Source organism: Somniosus microcephalus, chromosome 3 (genome assembly GCF_052327205.1).
Source record: "Somniosus microcephalus isolate GS21.2 chromosome 3, FLI_Smic_1.0, whole genome shotgun sequence".
NCBI lineage: Eukaryota > Metazoa > Chordata > Chondrichthyes > Squaliformes > Somniosidae > Somniosus > Somniosus microcephalus.
In genome coordinates this window covers 322481963-322503541 of record NC_140989.1, presented here as the reverse complement: position 1 = coordinate 322503541, position 21579 = coordinate 322481963, and the positions used below count along the sequence as shown (strand labels likewise).

Below are 21579 nucleotides of genomic sequence, written 5' to 3'. Positions count from 1 at the left end.
AGGGCCAACAAAGCGATATCCTTCTACAATCTACTAATAATGACATGTTGGCAAATGTTCTAAATGAAATATTTGATTTGCGAGGTGGTGCTAATATAAAAACAATTTTGGGGGTATTTTATTCGTTTGAAATTTCTTCTCCCATTGAGAGGATGGAAGAACATTGAAGGGGAAAAAAATTTGAAAAGAATACAAAATGAGGTAAAGGTCCTCTTGGATTCTCTTAGTGAATAGAGGGATAAAGGGTCATTTTGTTTTGTGAAGAGAGTAAAAATTGCTTTGAGCAGAAGCACCTAAACAGACTTTTCTTTCCTGACTAAAGCAAACACAAAAAGCTTACATCAATAACATATACAGCAAATCACCATAAATGTACAGAAATAAATAAACGGATTTGCACCTCAGTGGTGGAGAAAGCATTTAAATTGTTACTTTTTTAAAAGTTAGTTGCTGATTCGTGAGCAAGACAATTTTTTGAGACTCTCTAAATTAGCTTTTCACTTAGCCCAAAAATTATTAATTGGTCTTTCACCAGGAGAAATCAATCCTTAAAAATGGAATAAAATGCAATTTTGGTATAGGCGATGAGCCAGTCAGTGAAGGTAGAGAACAGCTCCAAAAAGATCCACTGATTCAATAGTGGTTCAGATGAAGCGAAGAAAAAGCAGCAAAAGCAATAATGGACTGGAGATGGCTGGATAAGCACAGTAAAGTTAAAATAAATACAAGCTGGTGAGTTGTTTTATTTTTCAGTTCAGCCAAAGCTTGCAAGTAACCAGCGCCAGGCTCATTGGCAAGTGACATTTTTTACCTCTGCTATGGCCGTATATTGTCCTTTGGAGGAAAAAAATCTACGTGGAAGCTTTTTCTCTTCATAGCCGCTGTTTTCTAAGTGCGGTTCCTGTGTTTTTCATAAACACTATGAAAGTTTACAAAAAGAAAAGCTGCTGTGTTTTTGTTTGTGTTCTGCTCTGTTAGGACTTAGAGCATTGTATGAATCCATAGGTATAGTAACTCATCACCGTGCCAATCTCAAGCTAAAGACATAGTGCAGTACTCCACCCAGCACCACATAACTAGCTGATACTGATCTAAATATCAGGAGGCCTTAGCATCAACTCTACGTGGGAATCAAATACTTCAGAGGAGCTAAAGTAAATATATTAAATTGCTATTCATGCAATATAGTTGGGATATATTAATAGTTGCTTTTATCTACCACTACTTTAGTTTGAATCCCAGGAAACTACTGTCTGTAAGTCAACTCCTGGTATTTACACAGCTAAATCCCACTACCTTATACCACCTTCTTCTTAGGCAGTCCCTCGGAACCGAGGATGACTTGCTTCCACACTAAAAAGGAGTTCTCAGGTGACTGATGACAGGTTCATAGACAAAGGCCTAGAAATTCAGTGGGCTGCGCCACCCGTTAGCGCCCAAAGAGGGCACTTAGTGGGTTTTGCGCCACTGGCCACGCCTCCCGCTAAATTTAGCGGGGTGCTAATGGCGGCGCTAGCCGTTAGCGCTGCGCCGCCACCGATGTGTGCAGCGTCCTGCTACAGCCCCGATCGCCAAATTTGGTAGCGCCCCCTGCTTTAACGCCGGACGCAATTTGCGACCGGTTCAGGGGGGCCTACCTGCGGCAGTTGAGGTGCGGGGCGGCCATTTTTTTTGCTGACCACCTGCCAGCACCTCTTCGCGCTGCCGTCCCCGGCCTCCTGAGGCCCCCCCCCCCCCCCCGCGTTGTGCTGACTGTGTCCCAAGAGCCCGCCACTTCTCCTCGGTGCCGGGCTCTTTTGCCGGCACTCGAGATCGCCGATCGCGCTGCAGCAGGCCCCTCCCCTTTAAGAAGGGGAGGAAGGCCTGCAGTACCGCAGCGCGCCGTGCCGCAGCATGTGGCGCTGCGGCACGTTGTGCTGCGATTTTTAGTTGCAGCGTCCCAAGAGGGATGCGGGGCACCTCGAGTAGCGCCGCGCTTCCGTTTGGGGCGGTGAAACTGAATTTCCGGCGGGCGTTCGCGACTCCTTCCGGGGCGATACTCCTGGCGAGACTGGCGCCCCAAATGGGGTGTCAGTGAATTTCTAGGCCAAAATTTTTCATGTGTCTTTAAGTTTGCTGATCGCATAGGGAAGTCACATTAACAGTGGTTTTCATGCTGTTAAAGATACCATAAAACTCTAATTGGAGGCAGTTTTTTTCCTAATGCAGACAGTGAATTTAATAGGGTTGGAGGATGGCAGAGAGATGTGGATGTTGAGGAAAACAAGCAAATAATTGAAGATGGCTTGTCAGCGATTAAAAACCACAAAGGCGTCAAACACTCATAGATGACAGAGTTGAGGGGCTGGCTGTGGGCTTGCTTGGGAAGATAGTGTGCGGGGTGAAGTTGAATGAGGATAGGAGTGCAAATGAATTGGAATGGGGTGACAATTTAGGTGAAAGTTGAAATCGGCAAGGATGAGGAATCACTCAGCGCAGATGCTAAATAAGGACAGGAGGGAGGAAATTTCCAGAGGACTTCAGAGTACAGAAGATTATAAGGATCTTTAGGAGAAGGGGGGAGGAGTGGTAGAGGGTCAGGTGCTCGCTGACCTACATTAGCTCCCGGTCTGGCAACCACTCTATTTTAAAATTCTCATCCTTGTTTTCAGATCCCTCCACAGCCGCACCCCTCCCCATCTCTGTAACCTCCTCCAGCCCTACAACCCTCCGAGATCTCTGTGTTCCTCTATTTCTGGTCTCTTGCGCATCCCCAATTTTAATGGCTCAACCAGTGGCAGCCGTGCCTTTAGCTGCCAAGGCTCTAAGCTCTGGAATTCCCTCCCTAAACCTCTCTGCCCCTCTACCTCTCTTTCCTCCTTTAAGACGGTCCTTAAAACCTACCTCTTTGACCAAGCGGGTCAGTGTCAAATTTTGTTTGGTAACACTCGTGAAGTGCTTTGGGACATTTTATTATGTAAAAAGCGATATATAAATGCAAATTGTTATGGTAATAAGAGATTGTGCCAGAGAAGTAAGAGGGCAGGTCAAGATGGGACCAGGCAATCAGAGCCACACCACCGCCACAGTTCCATGTGCCCTTACTTACATATGTGATTTAAATTGCATACAGCCAGATCACCAACACAAAACATGCATATTAACTTGACCAAGGTAACTGTTAGCTGCTGCTGCTATTACAGATCCTTGCTTCATTTTTTATTGAATATTCAGATTATCCAACAGTATTACAAACACTGACAAACAGGAGCAGCTTCGGACTTAGGTTGCCATATATACCAAAAGATGAGAGTAGATTTTCCAGTCCTTGCTTTGAGTTGGTGGAATTGGCACAATGTGAGCTTTTCCCACCAGACCATTTGGGATTGGCCTAATTATATATTTAAGATGAGCCCCTGGCCTGAGTTGGGCCTGCCAATAGGAGCTCACAAAATGCGAAAGGGGCATGAGAAATATGCCACATTGTCAGCCCTTAAAAGGGCTGGAGACCAGAATTAAAGGGATGTGGCCACTCAACATGATTTCTCAGCCTTTCCAAAAGCTGTGAGAAAGGGAAATTTAGATTTTAGCCTTACCACGTTGGAAGGACTTTGAAATTGTGTGCAAGCCTATCCACGAAGCAAATGAAATGGCTGGTAAAAACTCATGGATGACAAAAGAAATGTGGAGCCAGGAGCAACTGATACAGTGACGCAGAACTCGGACCCATGTTTGGTAGCTTTTACATGAGGTGGTTGTGAGGAGACTTGCCCTATTTGGTACTCCAGGGCACCATCCCCAGAGGACACCAGTGCAGCATGCCTAGTAACAGACAGCAGATAAGACCAGTGCTGTGCACAATATATGCAGGACTTGAAGAATGGGCATATAATTGGCAAATGAAATTCAACACAGATAAATGTGAGGTACTGTATTACATTTTGGTAAGAAAAATAGGGAGGTCATATATTACCCAAGTGGGGTAGCAGAGCAAAGGGATCTCGGAGTACAAATACACAAATCACTGAAAGTAGCAACACAGGTTAACAAGGCCATAAAAAAGCAAACCAAGCACTAGGGTTTATTTCTAGCGGGATTGAATTGAAAAGTAGAGAAGTTATGCTAAATCTGTATTGAACCTTGGTTAGATCACACTTGGAGTACTGTGTACAATTCTGGTTGCCATATTAAAAAGGATATAGAGGCACTGGAGAGGGTACAAAAAGGATTTACAAGGATGATACAAGAAATGCGAGGGTATACCTATCCGGAAAGGATGAACAGGCTGGGTCTCTTTTCTCTTGAAAAGAAAAGGCTGAGGGGTGACCTAATAGAGGTCTTTAAAATTATGAAAGGTTTTGATAGAGTAGATACAGAGAGTGTTTCTACTTGTGGGGAAGAGCAAAACTAGAGGCCATCAATACAATAATTCAGAAGAAACTTCTTTACCCAGGGAGAGTGGTGAGAATGTGGAACTCGCTACCACAGGGAGTGGTTGAAGTAAATAGTATAGATGCATCTAAGGGGAGGCTAGATAAGCAGATGTGGGAGAAGGCAATAGAGGGTTATGCTGATAGAGTTAGCTGAGGAAAGGCGGGAGGAGGCTCGAGTGGATTGGTTGGGCCGAATGGCCTGTTTATGTGCTCTATATCCAATGTAATCCATGTAATGACCTAGAAACAGATGTGGAAAAAAATTACCACCCAACATTCATTCACGGATAGATGGTCCAAGTATGTCCAATTTACAATTGAAAGCCTTGCCAAATTGATCTCTTCAAAGGGCTTCACACATCAAATAATTGTAGCACAACCTAACTGCATAATGCATGGTAATTTACTCAGAGAATGGGCTGCAAGTTGGGCACATGTCTGTCACTGTGTGTGTTCTTTCAACTTGCATGTCAAGACTACTCTGCTTGCATAATAAGATGGTCCATAATACAAGGGAACAGATCTGAGCTGTAGAAAGACTCAGAAATCACACATCCTTGACTCTTGGAGGACATTAACCAGGCAACCTTGCATACAAGAATGTGGAGGGAATTGAGCCTCCCCCAAGCCCAGAGCTAGTACCATACTGCTCTTCTGTTTTGTCTTCCTCCTCACTCACTCCCACACGGGCAGAAAGACAACCACACAAATACCTCACACAGAATTTTGTAATGTAAAATCTGTTTGAAGCTATACCCAATGATGCCGTACACTCCTGGAGATTAGCAATGCTTTCCTCACTAGAAGTTCATCCTTCCAATGCCATAATTATACTTCCATACAAGCACAATTTAACAGGAATTATTAGAAAGCACTTTTTAAAAGGCATAAATATGTCAGGAAATTTATTGACCATTTTTAGACATTTATTCAATCAATAGCTGTGACAAGAGAAGTATTTCATTTCTCATACAAATATTTTACTCCTGAAAATACTGCAGGAAACATTCACTTTCCCCCATAATTCTAAACTATAAGCCTTATTGCTTCTACATGTGTGAGATGGCACTCAGAGCTTGTGTCAAAAGATATTAATGAACGTTCAACATTCATGACCTGTACTAAATTCTTCTTGCATGTAAACCTCATGGTTGGATTCTGTACTGTAGCTTTTTCTGTAACTTCCTGGTCCTGTCCTAACCCAATATCCACAAATGCACTTTCCAGCAGGGATCATTGGATAGTGTTGAAGAGCAGGATTTGTAACAATTTTTCTGCTCCCTAATCCCATGGCCAATTGTATCCTTGCTGCTGCCATGAATTTCTCATACACCATGACTCACAGATGGGACTTTCTTTCTCTGTATGATTCAGTAACACATCAGGCAATATATTTACTCTCTGAGCCACAGGGGCATCAACCTGACCATCCGTTATTTCCAAATACAGTCATTCTTTTTGTTTTTATTGAACATCCTTCCAAACTTTGGGTGCAAAATGGTACTGCATAGTGGAAGCAATTTTGAACTTTCACTCAAAATGGGCACAAAGTAGACAGGACGTCCACCGTACCTGCCCGATGGCTGCAGTGAGAGGCCAAACTAATTTTAATAGTTGGGCCTCATTTAATACCATCTGCAAGTTGCTTGCACATTTCAATCAGCTTGCTAATGGGAGAGGGCCAAAATTCCACCGCTCCAGTACAAACCTCGCTGGTGCAGATAGGTGAAAGGAGATGATCCCAGGGGAGGGCCTCACAGGTTTGGGTTACGTGGGGATCAATTTTTGAAGGGTCAGAAGGAGTATTAATGCTTCTCCCAACTCCTCAAATATCACTTTTATACTTGAAACTTACCTGTTTTTGAGTGACTTGCAGTGATCCCTTTAAGGAATGCTGGTTAGGCCACTCCGTGACAGGTATCTGCGGGCGGAGTGTGCAAAGTGCATGCTTTGCCCATTGGTACTAAAAATTGCAAACAGGGTCCGGTTTCGGGTAAGAAGTCTAGCCACCCATTTCGAGGCTCACCTGAAGATTGTATTGGGCGGTCCTTGAGTAGTCAATGGACAGGTTTTTGTGTTACAATTTTCAACTGTTGGATGAGCTTTTTATGTTAGAAAACAGGGCCGGCAGTAGTTGTAAATCAGCCCCCGTATCTGTATTTTAACCCTAAGGGGGCATTTAAAATAAACAAACTGTAAGCTAACATGGTAGCACAGTGATGATTAGAAAACTATTTGTTGGATATTTGGGTGGCAGTTTCATTTAACCTATCGCCAAAGTTGATTCAGTGCACTATTCCTGTATGCCTGGTCACCCTGTAATATTTCAGTCTTCCACATATCCAACAAAATAAAATGAAGCTCATGTTCTGTTTTTATTTAACTATCAAATGAATAGCAAAGTGCTAATTAATCTATTCTTCAGCTGGCCTTTCTCTGCACTGTGGTCCATAATAGTCAATCTGTGGTCTCAGTGTGTAAGCAAAAAACAAGGTTTACAAATAGTCTAGCATGCTCAGCCATTTAGATGCGAGATCTTTTCCTTGGTGACTCTTAACTCTCAAAGGCTTTCATTACATTCCTCAGCCTGTTCTTTTTTATGTTGTAGTTTGTGTTTGTTTTATCTTCTCGCTGTAAAGAGTAAAACTGTATTTCCATCCTTTTTTAAAAAAAAAAAAATGTTTTCCAAACAGATGACTGCAAGAACATTGCCAACATAATGAAGGAACTGGCACGAAAAGGGTTCACTTTCAAACAAACTGGATCAAACCTCTGAGCATGCAGAAGAAAAGAACATGTCTCACTGCTTTGAAAAAGCCTACAAAGATATATGGCAAAAGTAGTTAAACCACGTATGGCATGTAATCTGTTGTCAAAAATAATCTAGTTTAATTATACTAATGTTACATAAAGATATTCTTTGCTTCATAAGGTGGACAATTCTGCTGCTGATTGACTAGTAAAATATGTTTTCTTTTTTATTGAAAATTGAAGTTTATTTCTAACTTAAAAGGGAAGCTTATTTTCTAAAGTGTCAAAAATCCTAAAATGTGTAAAGGAAAATACTTATACTCTTAACTATGTCTGTTATCATGTTTTGTGCTTTAAAATTGTGGGTTACAGGGAGCCTGCAGAGAGATTGATTGGCCTAATAGTCTGTGGTATAGCAGAGGAAAATCAGACGTGGAGGCCTACCACTACAGCCCCACCCTGTCAGGGTTCGGGTCACAGTTCCGCCGTGTGTATATTAGGGCCAAAAACCCGCAAGAGCACCCTCCAGGGAACACCAGGAGAGGGGTGCGATTATCCCTGAGGCTGTAGCAGAAAGCCCACCAGTTCATGGATTGATGGATTAGGGCTTAGTAGTGGCTATCTCTCCCTCCACAAAGGGCCCAAACATTCACCTGAAGGCTTCGGTCCAGCCCTTTACAAATTTACCTGGTTCTTCGGGGTATTTGTGCCGCCTTTAACATCAGTATCCTCTCCATGGCGCAGCAGCAGATGTCTTACTGCAGCACCACTACATTGTCCTCCCTGGCAGTGGCAGGCTCACACTTTGGGACAGTGATTCTGTTGGAAACCCACCCTCCATAGATAATTTCACTAGCCAGAGAGGCCCAATTTCCGTTGTGCACGAGTGCATTTCACTATACACTGTGCAAAGACGACATTCTCCCCATTCCCCATCTGCTGTTACAAATTTCCATTATATGTACTTGTATTTCCCTTTATATCAACTAAGGATTATGTGAGAATTCAATGTAAAACACATCCCTTTTAAAGTAGTTCTGGCTGTTTTTATGCCATATTTCACCTTTTCTAGTCTGTTTTATTTCACTTATTCAATTTTTTTTCAAATGATAAGAAAAAAATACTTGTTTTTATCCTTCAGTGCAAGGTGACAGTTGAGTGGTCTGCAATGATGGTGAGTTTTCCAAATGAAGGTACTGAATTGTATATTAAAATTCAGGTGGAAAATGCATTTCAAGAGAAATTTTTGGAATTATGGGGAAGAATAAATAGGTGGAGGAAAAGTATCGGCAAATAGCTAAAGCAATGGTAACTTTTGTGTCTCTTACTGATTACCAGTTACCTATAAAGGAGAAGCAATCTTTAGTTCAATCTTAATCTTCAATCAAGTTTAGTTAGTTCATGCTTAACACTGATCAAGTTTAATTATTTCATTTAATTATTCTTTTGTTATAATGTGCATGATGGAAACTACATGCTGACTGAATCTCATCATGTAAAACGTTTTTGTAATACTCTTATGAAATGCAGATATTTCTTAATTTAATACATTTTCTGTGCTGCAAGTTATTAAATACTAGGCTGGTGTAACATTTTTATGAACTAGTTTCATATCTTGATGGTCTATTAATGAAAATTGACTACTGCCACAGTACAAACATAGTCACAAGACACAACTTAATTACAATATAAAAGTTGCCAGGTACCACCATCAGAGTAGAGAATATCCAACTCGTATCTGCCAAATTAACCTACTAAGTTTATTTCAGTGTCTTCTGTGAGATGAACAAAAAAAATCATCCTAGCTACTCATTCCAGGTAAATCATTAGTAACTGAAAGATATATATTCATACATTATTATCGCTCAAGTAGTACTGACCTCCATTTAGCTGTGACTATAATGCACTATGGACAACACTTCCCATGTTACAACCACACAAAGGAAGAGAATATTCAACATTCCTATGCACCAGGACCTAATAACATTTCTTTGGAACTGTAATTGCTGCATAGTTGTCCAACTTGAACCCATACAGGAGAATCTTGACTGCAGCAACAATTGCTTCCTTGACCTGGTGGAATTATCTACCTCAGAGTCATTTTCAGGATTTCATCAGGAGTCCTGATTGGTAAGTATCCTTGTCTGCAAGGCTCTCATGCAGACTTGGATCACATCAAGAGCAAGACCAACCCCACTGAAATAGCAGATGGGCTAACTGCCGATTCCAGAAAACGTCATGTAAAGGAGTATGTTTAGTTTATATTGTTTTGAAGCATATGGCTAAATTGCACAACGTATCCATCTATAATACACGAGTTTAGCCAGTGTATTTAACAGATTGCTACTCTTAAGTTCCATACCCAAGAGTGAGAAAGACAGGAAGCATTAAGTGGGAAAACTTGCCCATTCTTATAAATCTTACAGAATAACATGGATTCTGCAGTGGCATTTGTATATTACATCTGGGGCAATGAAATCATCAAACGATACATACAGATGTCATCTTAACTTTTGCCTTTGAGGGCTATATTATACCTACTAAAACAAATAATCAATGCATTCATAGATCAACTGGAAACTTCACAAACCATTTAATAATCTTTGTCAAGGTAAATGTAGTAGTCCATTCACTAAAAATTGTGTTTACTTCATCCTTTAATCAACTTATGATGGAATACACGATTTCATCTGTCAATAGATTTTACATTATTGATGTTAATGCTTCCACCACTTTTAAAATGACGGCTTCCATTTAAAGCTGAAGGATCACCACTGTTGATTTCCATTAGGCGCAAATCTCTGCAAAACTTGGTTATAAAAATAGAATATGTGTCTATAACTGAAATTTATCAAGACAGTTGTCTAAAATTTAGCATTGTAGAGTTATTTTTCAAAGTGGCATTAAATTCTGGGATACAAGTGATGGAGCTGAACCACAGAAAGTTAAGGTGAAAACTCTTGTTTATTGATGCACCTGTCAATTTATTTCAGAAAGTAAGACTGTGAGAAATAAAAGACATTCATTGCAAGAGAGAGAGGCATGTGTATTACGTATTGTAGGACCAAGCTAGTCCTGAAATACCATTGTTAAAGGTAGAGAAAGGTTAACTCAGTTATTTAAATTTTCAAGGAAGCGTGGTCATGTGAAATTCCATGCAACTTTCAATGCAAGGAGAAATTATGGAATGCTCAGAAAGATCTTACATTGTCACCATAGAAGTTACAGCAGAGATACATCCCACCTGCCCACAAAGTCTGCACTAGTGCTTTTCTTCACGAGCCAACCAGTCTAATGCCATTTTCCTGCTTGATCCCCATACCCTTAAATATTTCTCTCTTTCACATTTATGGACTCCAACAAAGATTTTTGGTAGATATTCCAAATGCTAACCACTCTGTATAAAAACACTTTTTCAAACCTCCTGTTTATGTTACATTAGATTCATTACCATCTCATACCCCTTCACAATTGAAGATCTCTCTCTATTAGATGACTCCATAACCTTCTCCACTCTAATAGAAAAAGGCCACAATTTATCAAAGCTGCTTTACCACCCAAAGTGCACAATGGCTTTTTAGGTCTCGGAATGCCCAAATTTGGCAGGTCACCTCCCATGGCCTTGTGCTTGAAAGTGAGGTAGAATTTTCAACTGGTGCTACAGGCCCAAGAATACTGCCAGAGCAGCAATGGCTGCTATGATCAAGGCCAAAATCATCTACTTTGTGTCATGTCCTGGGCACCTGGGAGACAAGACACCATTCAGGAATCACATTTATGCTTACAGAAGCAACTGTTCATGCCTTTCACTATAAAATCTCCCACTAACTTTCCCCCTTGGATAACCATTTCTCCATGGTGCTGCTCATGATTTACCACCCCGAGTCACCAATCTTATCTTTATCATGGGCATCTAACACTGTATATTTATCAAGACAGCTTCAGATCCCCCAGAAATTTCCTACATTACCTCTTCCAACAACAGCAACATGTATTTATATAACACCTTTAAGGTGGAAAAAAAATCCTAACACGCTTCAGAGAGGTGCAAGGAAAAATTAGTGCAGAGCCAAAGAAGGGGTGACCAAAAGCTTGGTCAAAAAGGTGGGTTTTAAGAAAGGTATGAAAAGAGTGTGAGGTGGAGAGGCAGAGAGTTTAGGTAGAAAATTCCAGAGTGTGGGGCCTAGATGACTGAAGGCATAGCCATCAATGATGGGGTAAAGGGAAGTGAGGATGCACAAGAGGCTAGAGTCAGAGGAATGGGGAGTAGGGCTAGAGGAGGTTACAGAGATTGGGAGGGACAAGTCCATGAAGGGATTTAAACACAGGATGATAATTTTTAATTTGAGGCGTTGGTGCAGTGGGAGCTCATGTAGATCAGCAAGGATAGGGGTGATGGGTGAACAGGACTTGGTGAAAGATAGGATACGGGCAGCAGAGTTTTGGATGAGCTGAAATTTATGGAGGATGGCAGGTCAGCTAGGAGAACATTGGAATAGTCTGGATGTGACAAGACCTAGGATGTCAATGCAATCATCCATAACAAGATTGTGGATGGCAAAGGCCCCTTTCTCGAGTGAATGGACATTCTGTAGAGAATTGTGAAGAGGACCGGTGATTAATCCACTAGTAGAGTCCAAGGAAGTAATGGTGGGTGGAGTGAGCAGGACAGGAGAGAGTTTGTCGAGGCTAGCCCCCAGTAGGCATGCTCGGCAGGTAGGTTGACGCGAGAGGAGGATGGGGTAGTTGGAGTAAGGAGACAAGTGTCTGGATGGGTTCTTTGGTGAATGCCAATAGAGGCACAGAGGGTAACTGGACTCATTTGAGGATGCTTCAAGCCTGCAATGGCGGCAGGAAGGCAAAGGAGTAGTGAAGAGTTGGGGAAGGGGGCAAAGTACCCGAGGAGAGAAATGATTGAGTGATAGGAAGGGGATGAGACAGGAGAAAAGGGCCCAAAAAAGAATATAAAAATGGACTCATGTAATGCAAGATCTGCACAACACTGGTTTCTACTTCTTGTCATAATTCAAAAAATTCAGAACCTCAAATAGTTGAAAGTATTTTCAAGCCAACTAAACTTCATTGCTAAACTCCCAATTCAGGCCAAAGTGCCTGCATTCATTCAGCTGCCGCCTTACAACTACATGTGGCCAATTAGAGACTCAGAGCTGTTCATTTTTTGTTATGTGCATGGCAATCTAAAAGCTATTCTGATTATTCCCCCTAAAATATTTTATTTGTTCTTGGGACATGGGCAACAATTTCAAGGCCTCAGTCATTGCCCATCCCTAGTTACCGTGAACTGTAATTGTTTGGCCACTTCAAGAGGCATTAAGGGTAAGCCACATAGAACGGACTACACAATTTGAGGGGCCATTAAGAGTTAAGCACTTAGTGTGGAGTAGAGGTATGTGTAGGCCAGACTGGGTAGATAGAATTCTTTATTAAAAGAAACACTAAGAACAAAAAGATTGGGAAAATTTTAGAAACCAGCAAAGGGTGACTAAAAAAAAGAGGGAGAAAATAGCTTACGAGAGTAAACTAACAAGAAATATAAAAACTGACAGTAAGAGCTTCTACAAGTATATAAAAAGGAAGAGTAGCAGCTAAAATAAACGTTGGTCCCTTAGAGGATGAGACTGGGGAAATAATGGGAAACAAGGAAATGGCAGAGGCATTGAACAAAATATTTTATATCTGTCTTCACAGTAGAGGACACTAAAAACATCCCAGTAATAGTAGAAAATCAAGGGGCAAAAGGGAGAGAGGAACTTAAAACAATCACTATCACTAGAGCAAAAGTGCTAGGCAAACTAATGGGTCTAAAGGCTGACAAGTCCCCTGGACCTGATGGCCTGCATCCTAGGGTCTTAAAAGAAGTGGCGACAGAGATAGTGGATGCATTGGTTGTAATCTTCCAAAATTCCCTTGACTCTGGAAAAGTCCCTGCAGATTGGAAAACCGCAAATGTAAATACCCTTATTCAAAAAAGGAGGGAGACAGAACGCAGGAAACTATAGGCCAGTTAGCCTAACATCTGTCATTGGCAAAATGCTCAAATCCATTATTAAGGAAGTAGTAGCAGGGCATTTAGAAAATCATAATAAAACCATGTTGACTCTGTTTGATTGTATGAAAGGGAAATAGTGTTTTACAAATCTATCAGAGTTCTTTGAGGAGGTAATGAGCAGGGTGGATAAAGGGGAACCAGTATATGTCGTGTATTTGGATTTCCAAAAGACATTCGACAAGATGCCACATAAAAGGTTATTGCATAAGATAAGAACTCATGGTGTTGGGGGTAATATATTAGATTGGATAGTGGATTGGCTAACTAACAGAAAGTCGGGATAAATGAGTTATTTTCAGGAGGGTAATCTGTAACTAGTGGGGTGCCACAGGGATCAGTGCTGGGGCCTCAACTATTTTCAATCTGTATTAATGACTTGGATGAAGGAAGCGAGTGTATTGTAGCCAAATTTGCAGACGATACAAAGATAGGTGGGAAAGCAAGTTGTGAGGAGGACATCGAGAGTCTGTAAAAGGGATATAGATAGGTTAAGTGAGTGGGCAAAAATTTGGCAGATGGAGTACAATGTGGGAAAATGTGAAGTTATCCACTTTGGTAGGAAGAATAGAAAAGAAAAATATTTAAATGGAGAAAGACTACAAAATGCAGTGGTATAGAAGGATTTGGGTGTCCTCGTACATGAAACACAAAGTTAACATGCAGGTGCAGCAAGTAATTAGGAAGGCAAATGGAATGTTGGCCTTTATTTCAAGGGAGATAGAGTATAAAAGTAGGGAAGTCTTGCTACAACTGTATAGGGTGCTAGTGAGACCACACCTAGAGTACTGTGTACAGTTTTGGTCCCCTTATTTAAGGAGGGCTATACTGGCATTGGAGGCAGTTCAGAGAAGGTTCACTAGGTTGATTCCTGGGATGGGAGGGTTGTCTTATGAGGAAAGGTTGAGCCTATACTCATTGGAGTTTAGAAGAATGAGAGGTGATCTTATTGAAACATATAAGATTCTGAGGGGGTTAGACAGAGTAGATGCTGAGGGGATGTTTCCCCTCGTCAGGGAATCTAGAACGAGGGGGCATAGTCTCAGAATAAGGGGTCGCCCATTTAAGACTGAGATGAGGAGGAATTTCTTCTGAGGGTTGTGAATCTTTGGAAATCTTTACCCCAGAGAGCTGTGGAAGCTGAGTCATTGAATATCTTTAAGGTGGAGATGAAGACAGATTTTTGAGCAACAGGGGAGTCGAGGGTTATGGGGAGCAGGCAGAAAAGTGGAGTCAAGGCCAAAATCGGATCAGCCATGATCTCATTAAATGGCGGAACAGGCTCGAGGGGCCGAATGGCCCGCTCCTGCGCCTGTTTATGTTTTTAAAAAGGCCAACAGCAGTGTTGAACAGTATTCTTCCAGTACTGTAAGTGGTTTTAGAAGTTGTTGAAACAATTTGCAAACCTTTAATATTATTTCTATATCATTTACTTGCCAGTACAATGATCCTGTCTGTATGTCCATAATTGTGCAACAAAATAGGTCCCCACTTAGTGTTAAAAGCTTCAAATGGTTTACCTGACAGTGTTAGAGACTGTGATTGTAACAGAACACATTCAGACCACAGCAGTGACTGCAGACCTGCCCTAAAGCAGTCTTGTTCGAATACAAGATGTTGGCTCCAAGAAGGTGCAACTCTGAACAAATAATTTACAAACAATAATGAAGCTAATGAGCTTTGTGAATATACTGCAAAGTTTACTTAGCATTATTTATTGCACACTTGGGTAAGGTAAGATGACAGGTAGGATGGTAATAAAATGCATAAACATTATTTTCTCAGTGTAAAAATAGCACTGCATCATCTGTAATGGTTAATAATAGGGATACCCATGGGATAATAGGCACAATATACAGCTTCTCTGATATTCAGCCTGCTGAAGCAGTTGTTAATTAGTTATCATTGCTTTTAGTTAAAACCTTACTCTGTTCTTCTTAAAGTTACATTATTGTGAACTTGTGTGTTCTACTGGAGCTGTAAACTTATCTTCACAACCTGCACAGCAGAAGAGGGCAATTTGTCATGGAGGTCACTAGTAGCTGACTGATCTCAACTATTTTGCTCAGATAGTTTTATGTTCCCCTCTATGGTTTTAAAAGTATACTGGAGGAAAAAAAAACAATGCTTGGGTCTCGGCCCTTTCAGTGAGTCCAGTTGTTTCACGGCAACATAATCCAGTGTTGTACTTTACAGTTTTCTTTATTTGGAAAAGATAGAGTGAAATGTTAGAACACCAACATCGCTATCACTATTGAGTTTGTGTCCTTTGGCATACACATGACTGTGATGTACAGTTTATTTTCCTTCTCTGGGCTTTTCAATAACAGCTGACAAAATGTTTTCCTGCACCAATTTGGCTGACTACATGGACTGCAATTGTACTGCAGCCAGTTGGCAGCAGCAATGGGGTCAACTAACTGGTAGATTTGGGGCAGCTCGTGTAGCATTAAATAAATGTCATTAAACTTAATTGTGCAGAGAAATGTCATTTTGGGGAAGACTAAAACCCAGGGTAATGTGTTCTGTTTTTGGAAACGAAGATATTACGCTCCCCATTTTTTGTTGTTGAATAAAATGGGTACAATCTAAAATGGCGTTTCACCTCAGTTTTTAGCTGGATAATTTTATGAAACACACTTCTATTAAGGTAGCACTAGAAACCTGGCCAATTATGACACATCTGTAATACTTCTCATTTCTCACTTCTCAAGTGGCGTGACAGTGACTTAACTAGTATAAATACCATTAAGCCAGCTGTGGAATGAGCAAAGCAGTAGCAGTTATGTTTCAGCAGTTCACTGACATGGCCCATTAAAATGTGGGTCTATTCTATAGAAATAATCTTTTTGAAGCCGTAGTGGTAACAACTGCCTTGGCCTTTAGAAAGGCCACAAACTGTTACTAGATTAACCTTTACTAGATCCTGGAGGGGATCAATTACCTTTAATTGGCAGGGACAATGGCTCTGCTGGTTGCAGAAGAGTTGTTTTTAAAAAAAGAGTTTTGTCTTCGGCCCAGAAGGGCACCCCACACAGATTGGCTGCGGGTCATTTTCCAAGGATGTTTGATGGCAGTTGCCATGCAGCCACCCTGGTCGTGCAAACAACCTGGTCCCTGCGATTTGGGATGGGGTCAATGGTTTTGAGATGAGTATAGTGTGGCGGAGTGGGTCCCCAGGAATTTCAAGGCCAACACCTTTTCTGTAAATGGAGGAAAAGGCTACATATGTGTGAAGAAAATGTAAACTGTTTCACTTTTTCATACAAAGGGAAAAGCAAAATGAATGTCCGATTGTAAAAGACAACTTTCTTTCACGGAGTGATGAAGGTCATAGGGAGACCAAGCTAAAATAATCACTTATTACTCAATTTTGCAACTGAAAGATTTATGAATGAATTTGCAATATCACCAGCACTCTGTCATAATCCTGAATGTTCACATGTTTCTAAGCAAAGCTGGCAGATAAGGGCCGATTCAGCAATCCTGGCTAAAAAGCACAAGGCGCAGATCATGCGCCAGCAGAGCAATGAATGATGAGCTGGCCTCACCAGATGCTGCAAAGCTAGCTTATGAATATCATTATCACACAGTCTGTACACAACTTAAGCCTTACGCAAGACACAAGATGAAGGAAGCCCCATGCATACCCATACTTCAGCGGGGCACAGTCAATTGAAAACTTTGCCACACTCGCATTTTCCATGGGCTTCCCACACAAACCTGGTCAGTTACCGACAGCCAGATGGGCTTCAGGCTCGGCACACAGCAGTCAACAAGGATCCCTGGTATGTTGGGAAATGCATCTGTGCAGTGACGCCAACCTGCTTCTATATACACACACAAATACAGCAAACAGCTATGTAATACTATTTGTTGGGAAAGGAGATGAAACTGCATGCTGATTGATGCATCCGTCACTTGTTGATCCATATCCAGGCAGCACATTAACTGATATTTCAATGCTAGCTAAGGAATAAGCTATAGGCATAACAGTGGAAGGCAGTGCTGCCCCATGTTTCCAGTTGGTTGCAGGTCCTTGCAAAGCTCTGCCCTGCTGACCTGCAGCAAGTTGATGCAGTTCTCCTCAATTGGGGTAGGGGGTGCCAAGTGCTACAGATAATGGTCTCGTGCCTGCTGATGTCCCTAGTATGCTATCTTTCATCGTACCACCTCCACCATGAAATATTGTTTTTTTTTATAAACAGCTTAGATACAACATATCTTGAGATAATATTACCACCAAATTTTTTCCACAAGTAAGTTAGAAATACAGAAAAAATCTCAAACTGTGCTAAAAGTATACTGTAAACATTGAAAAAAAAGTCATAGAAAGCCTTTGGCAATTTAAGAGTTCCTTCATCCATGGTGCTTCCTTTGCTCCCATTCCAAATGGGTGTGCATAAATAATGCTGAATTCTGAAGAAATTGCCATTTAAATATTTGTGTATGAAATTTGGGAACTTAATGAACCCAAGTCATGAAATAAACACTAAATGCAGAAGCCCCTAAATTGCAGTCCAGTAAGAAATTGTTGCATGGCCTGTTCTACCAATTCTGCACTCCCTTTGTGCCAGTTGCAGGTCTTCTCTCCAAGTGTGCGGGGCCATTGAATCTTCCCTAGAATACTAGAGGAAAGAATGGTGGGGAATCAGCTTAAGAGAAAAAAAATACTTGGGAAGACAGGTTTCTGCAATTTGTAGCATGGTGGCCATTCTTGGCGTGGTGCGAGTAGGTGGGGCAAAGGGTGGTTGAAGGGGCGGGTGGGTGGGGTGCTTAGGTTGACGTGCGCTCCTTGCACTTGGCTTCCACTTGCTCCCGGCGAAGAGACTCAACAGAGACTGTAGGTCCCGCATTGGACTCATCAGTCACCTGAGAACTAATTTTTAATGTGGAAGCAAGTCATCCTCGGTTCTGCCTAAGAAGAAGAAGATGCAAGTAGCTACCATGGATGCCCATCCCTTGATCTGCTGCTACCTTATTCTGCATGGCAGAAGAAAACGCTTTGGACAAAGTTGAAATAATGTGCAATCAAATTTAGCATAAGTGTTGTGTATATTCCATGGTGTATTTCATTTCAATGCTTGGTGAGTGTACATGTGTCTTCTCTAACCTCACCTAGTCCTCCTCCTAGGTGCTTCCCCAGAGGCAGGAGTAAGTGAGATGGTATCACAGATAGCCTCTTGCAGTTGAGGTAGCCCTGTACCTCCTTGTGCTGAGACAGGAGTTGACGCGACAGCTGGTATCACCACGTACAATGTTATGGTGGCTGGCTGTTCCTGCCTGTTTCTCAGCATATCTTTTGTCATTTGGGAGGAATGGGTGTGGCTGGATGAGCTTGATGCGATATTGCCCAGACAGGAATCGGCTTCATCCATGCCTACTCCAGCAAAACCCTGCTACTGTACACTCCCTCAGTATCTCATACTGATCAGTCTGGGAGTAGATCGCTGGACACCAATCAACTTTGTTAAGCCTTGCATAATGACTCTCTACGCCAGATCCCTCAGCATGCTGGAGCCAGACATGGGAGCCTAAGGCCACTATGCCATGTGAGCATTCATGAGAGATATTCCCACTATGCAAAGGATGCGTCATGGCAGACCCACTCCACAGCAGCTGCTATTACTTGCCCGATATTCAGTCCTTTGAGCGGGTAGAATGGGCTGGTCAGATGCGTATATTAAGTTTTTGGGTTTCTTTTACCTTATTTACTCGTAATATTTTTAGCTTCCATGTTTCAGACTACTCTCATAGGTGAGTCTTAGCTCCCCATGTCCCAGAGAATGTTCCCACTAGCTACCATCTAGGTAAAATCCACAGCATGCCCCTGTATGAACAGTGAGCCCTTTTTTTGGATTATCCTATGCCTACACAAGATCTAATTTTAGACTTTAACTAACAAAATGTATTAAACAGTAACAGAATAAGCAAATAGCAGTAATACAATATATGTATAGTGTTAAGCTAAGCCAGCTCCTCATTGTACTAGAAAAATAATAGTTTGCAACTACCATGCTACACCAAGTAATTTTTCTTTCTCTCACCCTTTATGGAAGTTACTTGGCCTCACTATCTCAGCAGATTCTCCTTGATTGCTCCAATCACCGATTTCAAAGAGGCCATCTGATAAATACCTTCAGACCAGGACCAAGCAGATTGCGAATAATTGTTGGACTCAAAAGCAGCCGACAATCAAAAATGTATTTGAACAAATCACACAGAACATTTCTACAAATCGAATGGCTGGGCCCCTCCATCGGACAGCCGTCTATAGGCAAAAATGACCAAATGTTGCAACAAAATCCATAAGAAATGAGCTGGAATATTATTGTGAATGCAGTTAGTTTTTAACTTCTTTAATTTTGTCATGGTACATAAAGTAATTCATACAAAGCCAACTGCTGGAAAAAAACATAATTTTTGCTGCAGTGCAGTTACCTTGAGAGGAAGTTCAGAGGGGCTGAGGGCCAATCCCTCAGTCTGTCAAATCTAACAATGACAGACTCCATAAGTTGGACCCTGAGGTTTTCATAGCCCGTCACAGCATTTGTGATAATAAACTGTTTGTGCTTCGTCCTTGGTGTACTGCAGTTGTGAAAATGCTTCATGCATGCTGTGGAAAGGTCAAAGGTGCACTTGACTTTTGTTGCCAACCCTTGTGGGATGTAATGAAGCCCTTTAGTCCTTGATCTACTCTCTGAAGACAGGTTCAGTAGCACACTGATCACTTGCCCAAGCAGCAGAGGAATGGCTCAGATTGCTGCCACCTCCACTTGCTCCTCATTGGTGATCTGTACTTCCTCCAAAGTCACTATTTCATAGAATGGTTACAGCACAGAAAGAGGCCATTCAGCCCATCAAGCCTATGCCAGCTCTCTGCAAGAGCACTTCAGTTAGTCCCACTCCCTCACCCTTTCCCTGTAGCCCTGCAAAATTTTTTCCTTCAGGTACTTATCTAATTTGCTTTTGAAAGCCACGATTTAATCTGCCTCCACCACCCTCTCAGTGCATTCCAGATCCTAACCACTCGCGTAAAAAGGTTTTTCCTCATGTCGCCTTTGGTTCTTCACTTTAAATCTGTATCCTCTGGTTCTCGACCCTTCCGCCAATGGTAAGTTTCTCTCTAGCTACTTTGTCTAGAACCCTCATGATTTTGAACACCTATCAAATCTGTTCTCAACCTTCTCTGCTCTAAGGAGATAATTATTTAAATACTCCCAGGTGTTTGGATTGGTAAAAGTAATTGTGACAGGAAGAGTGCAAGACACAAGCTGCTGTTATGTATTTGCCACGAGCTGGTTCCACGTCATGTTAGAGAGAGAAAGGGAAGATGTTTTACTGTAGTTTTGTGCAGACGGACTTGTAACAGGTATAATATATTGTGTGCATGCAACTGTTGTGCAATGCATGCCTCAGTGCCCTAGCCCTTCCTCTGACATAGGTCCAAATAAGTCAGCAGCCACCTCCTAATATTTGGTCAGCTGCTTCAATTGTGATGGCCCTCAGCCTATGCGTTCATTCCCAGTGGTTGCGAGCAGCCTTTTCTTGGAAGTACAAACAAGACATTCAGCTATTAGAAACTGGCAGAACACTTTGTGGCCAGATAACAGCCACTCCTTGTACAACAGGATCTGGTGCCAGTTCAGAGCAGACCTTTCAATATTTAGATGTGTCGGTGTAAGTTAGTTATGTACAATTCAATAATTGTGTCTTGCAGCTTTACTGCAATTATAAAGGGGGAAAGGTTTATTTGGATGTTTTGCATAGTACTTCCAGGACTGTTGGAATGTAATTTTGGTTTGTGTCATGCATATTATGTCTGAATGTTATGAAAGCATATGCACTTACTTTGAAAATCCCGATTCCTTTGAACTTATTCGGATTCAGGTTCCATGGACCTGAGACTCCATTCACTCTCTGCTACCTGTATCCATGCAGCTTTCACCTCTGCTTTTACTCAAGAGTGGCTTTCCACTGCAAAAAGCACTACCTTGCTTTGCTGCACATCCTGCATTAGCATCGCCAATGCTTCCTGCTAAAAAGTCCTCTCCCTATTGTTCCTTGGCTTCATTGCAGATTCTATCAAAATTCAGATATTTAGTACATAAAATTAGGCAGCAATACTTTAATAGCTGCAACCTCACCAAAAACCCTTATCGTCCCCAGTCAATCAGATGCCAGTACTTGTTTTCCAGGCGCTGGAAGCCTATTATAATTAAGCCCATTATAAATCAGGCTAGTCTTGCAATTTCTTACAAGCCCAGCTCTCCCCACTGCTAGTGTGGGTGTATCTGTACCCAGTGCATCCCTGAAATTGCCCAAGGCACAATTGTAGAGCTATGGAGT

At 41.7% G+C, this 21579-nt stretch overlaps 1 protein-coding gene across 2 annotated transcripts in view; it reads left to right on the top strand.

Moving 5' to 3' along the window:
• LOC147122194 (ERI1 exoribonuclease 3-like) overlaps positions 1 to 8757 on the top strand; it is a 491903-nt gene extending 483146 nt beyond the window's left edge. For both annotated transcript variants that reach the window (XM_085983080.1, XM_085983077.1), the window contains one exon: positions 7106 to 8757. In XM_085983080.1, the coding sequence (XP_085839206.1) occupies positions 7106 to 7132 (27 nt within the window). In that variant the 3' untranslated portion in view covers positions 7133 to 8757. The remainder of the gene's footprint in view (positions 1 to 7105) is intronic.
• Positions 8758 to 21579: the final 12822 nt, after the last annotated feature.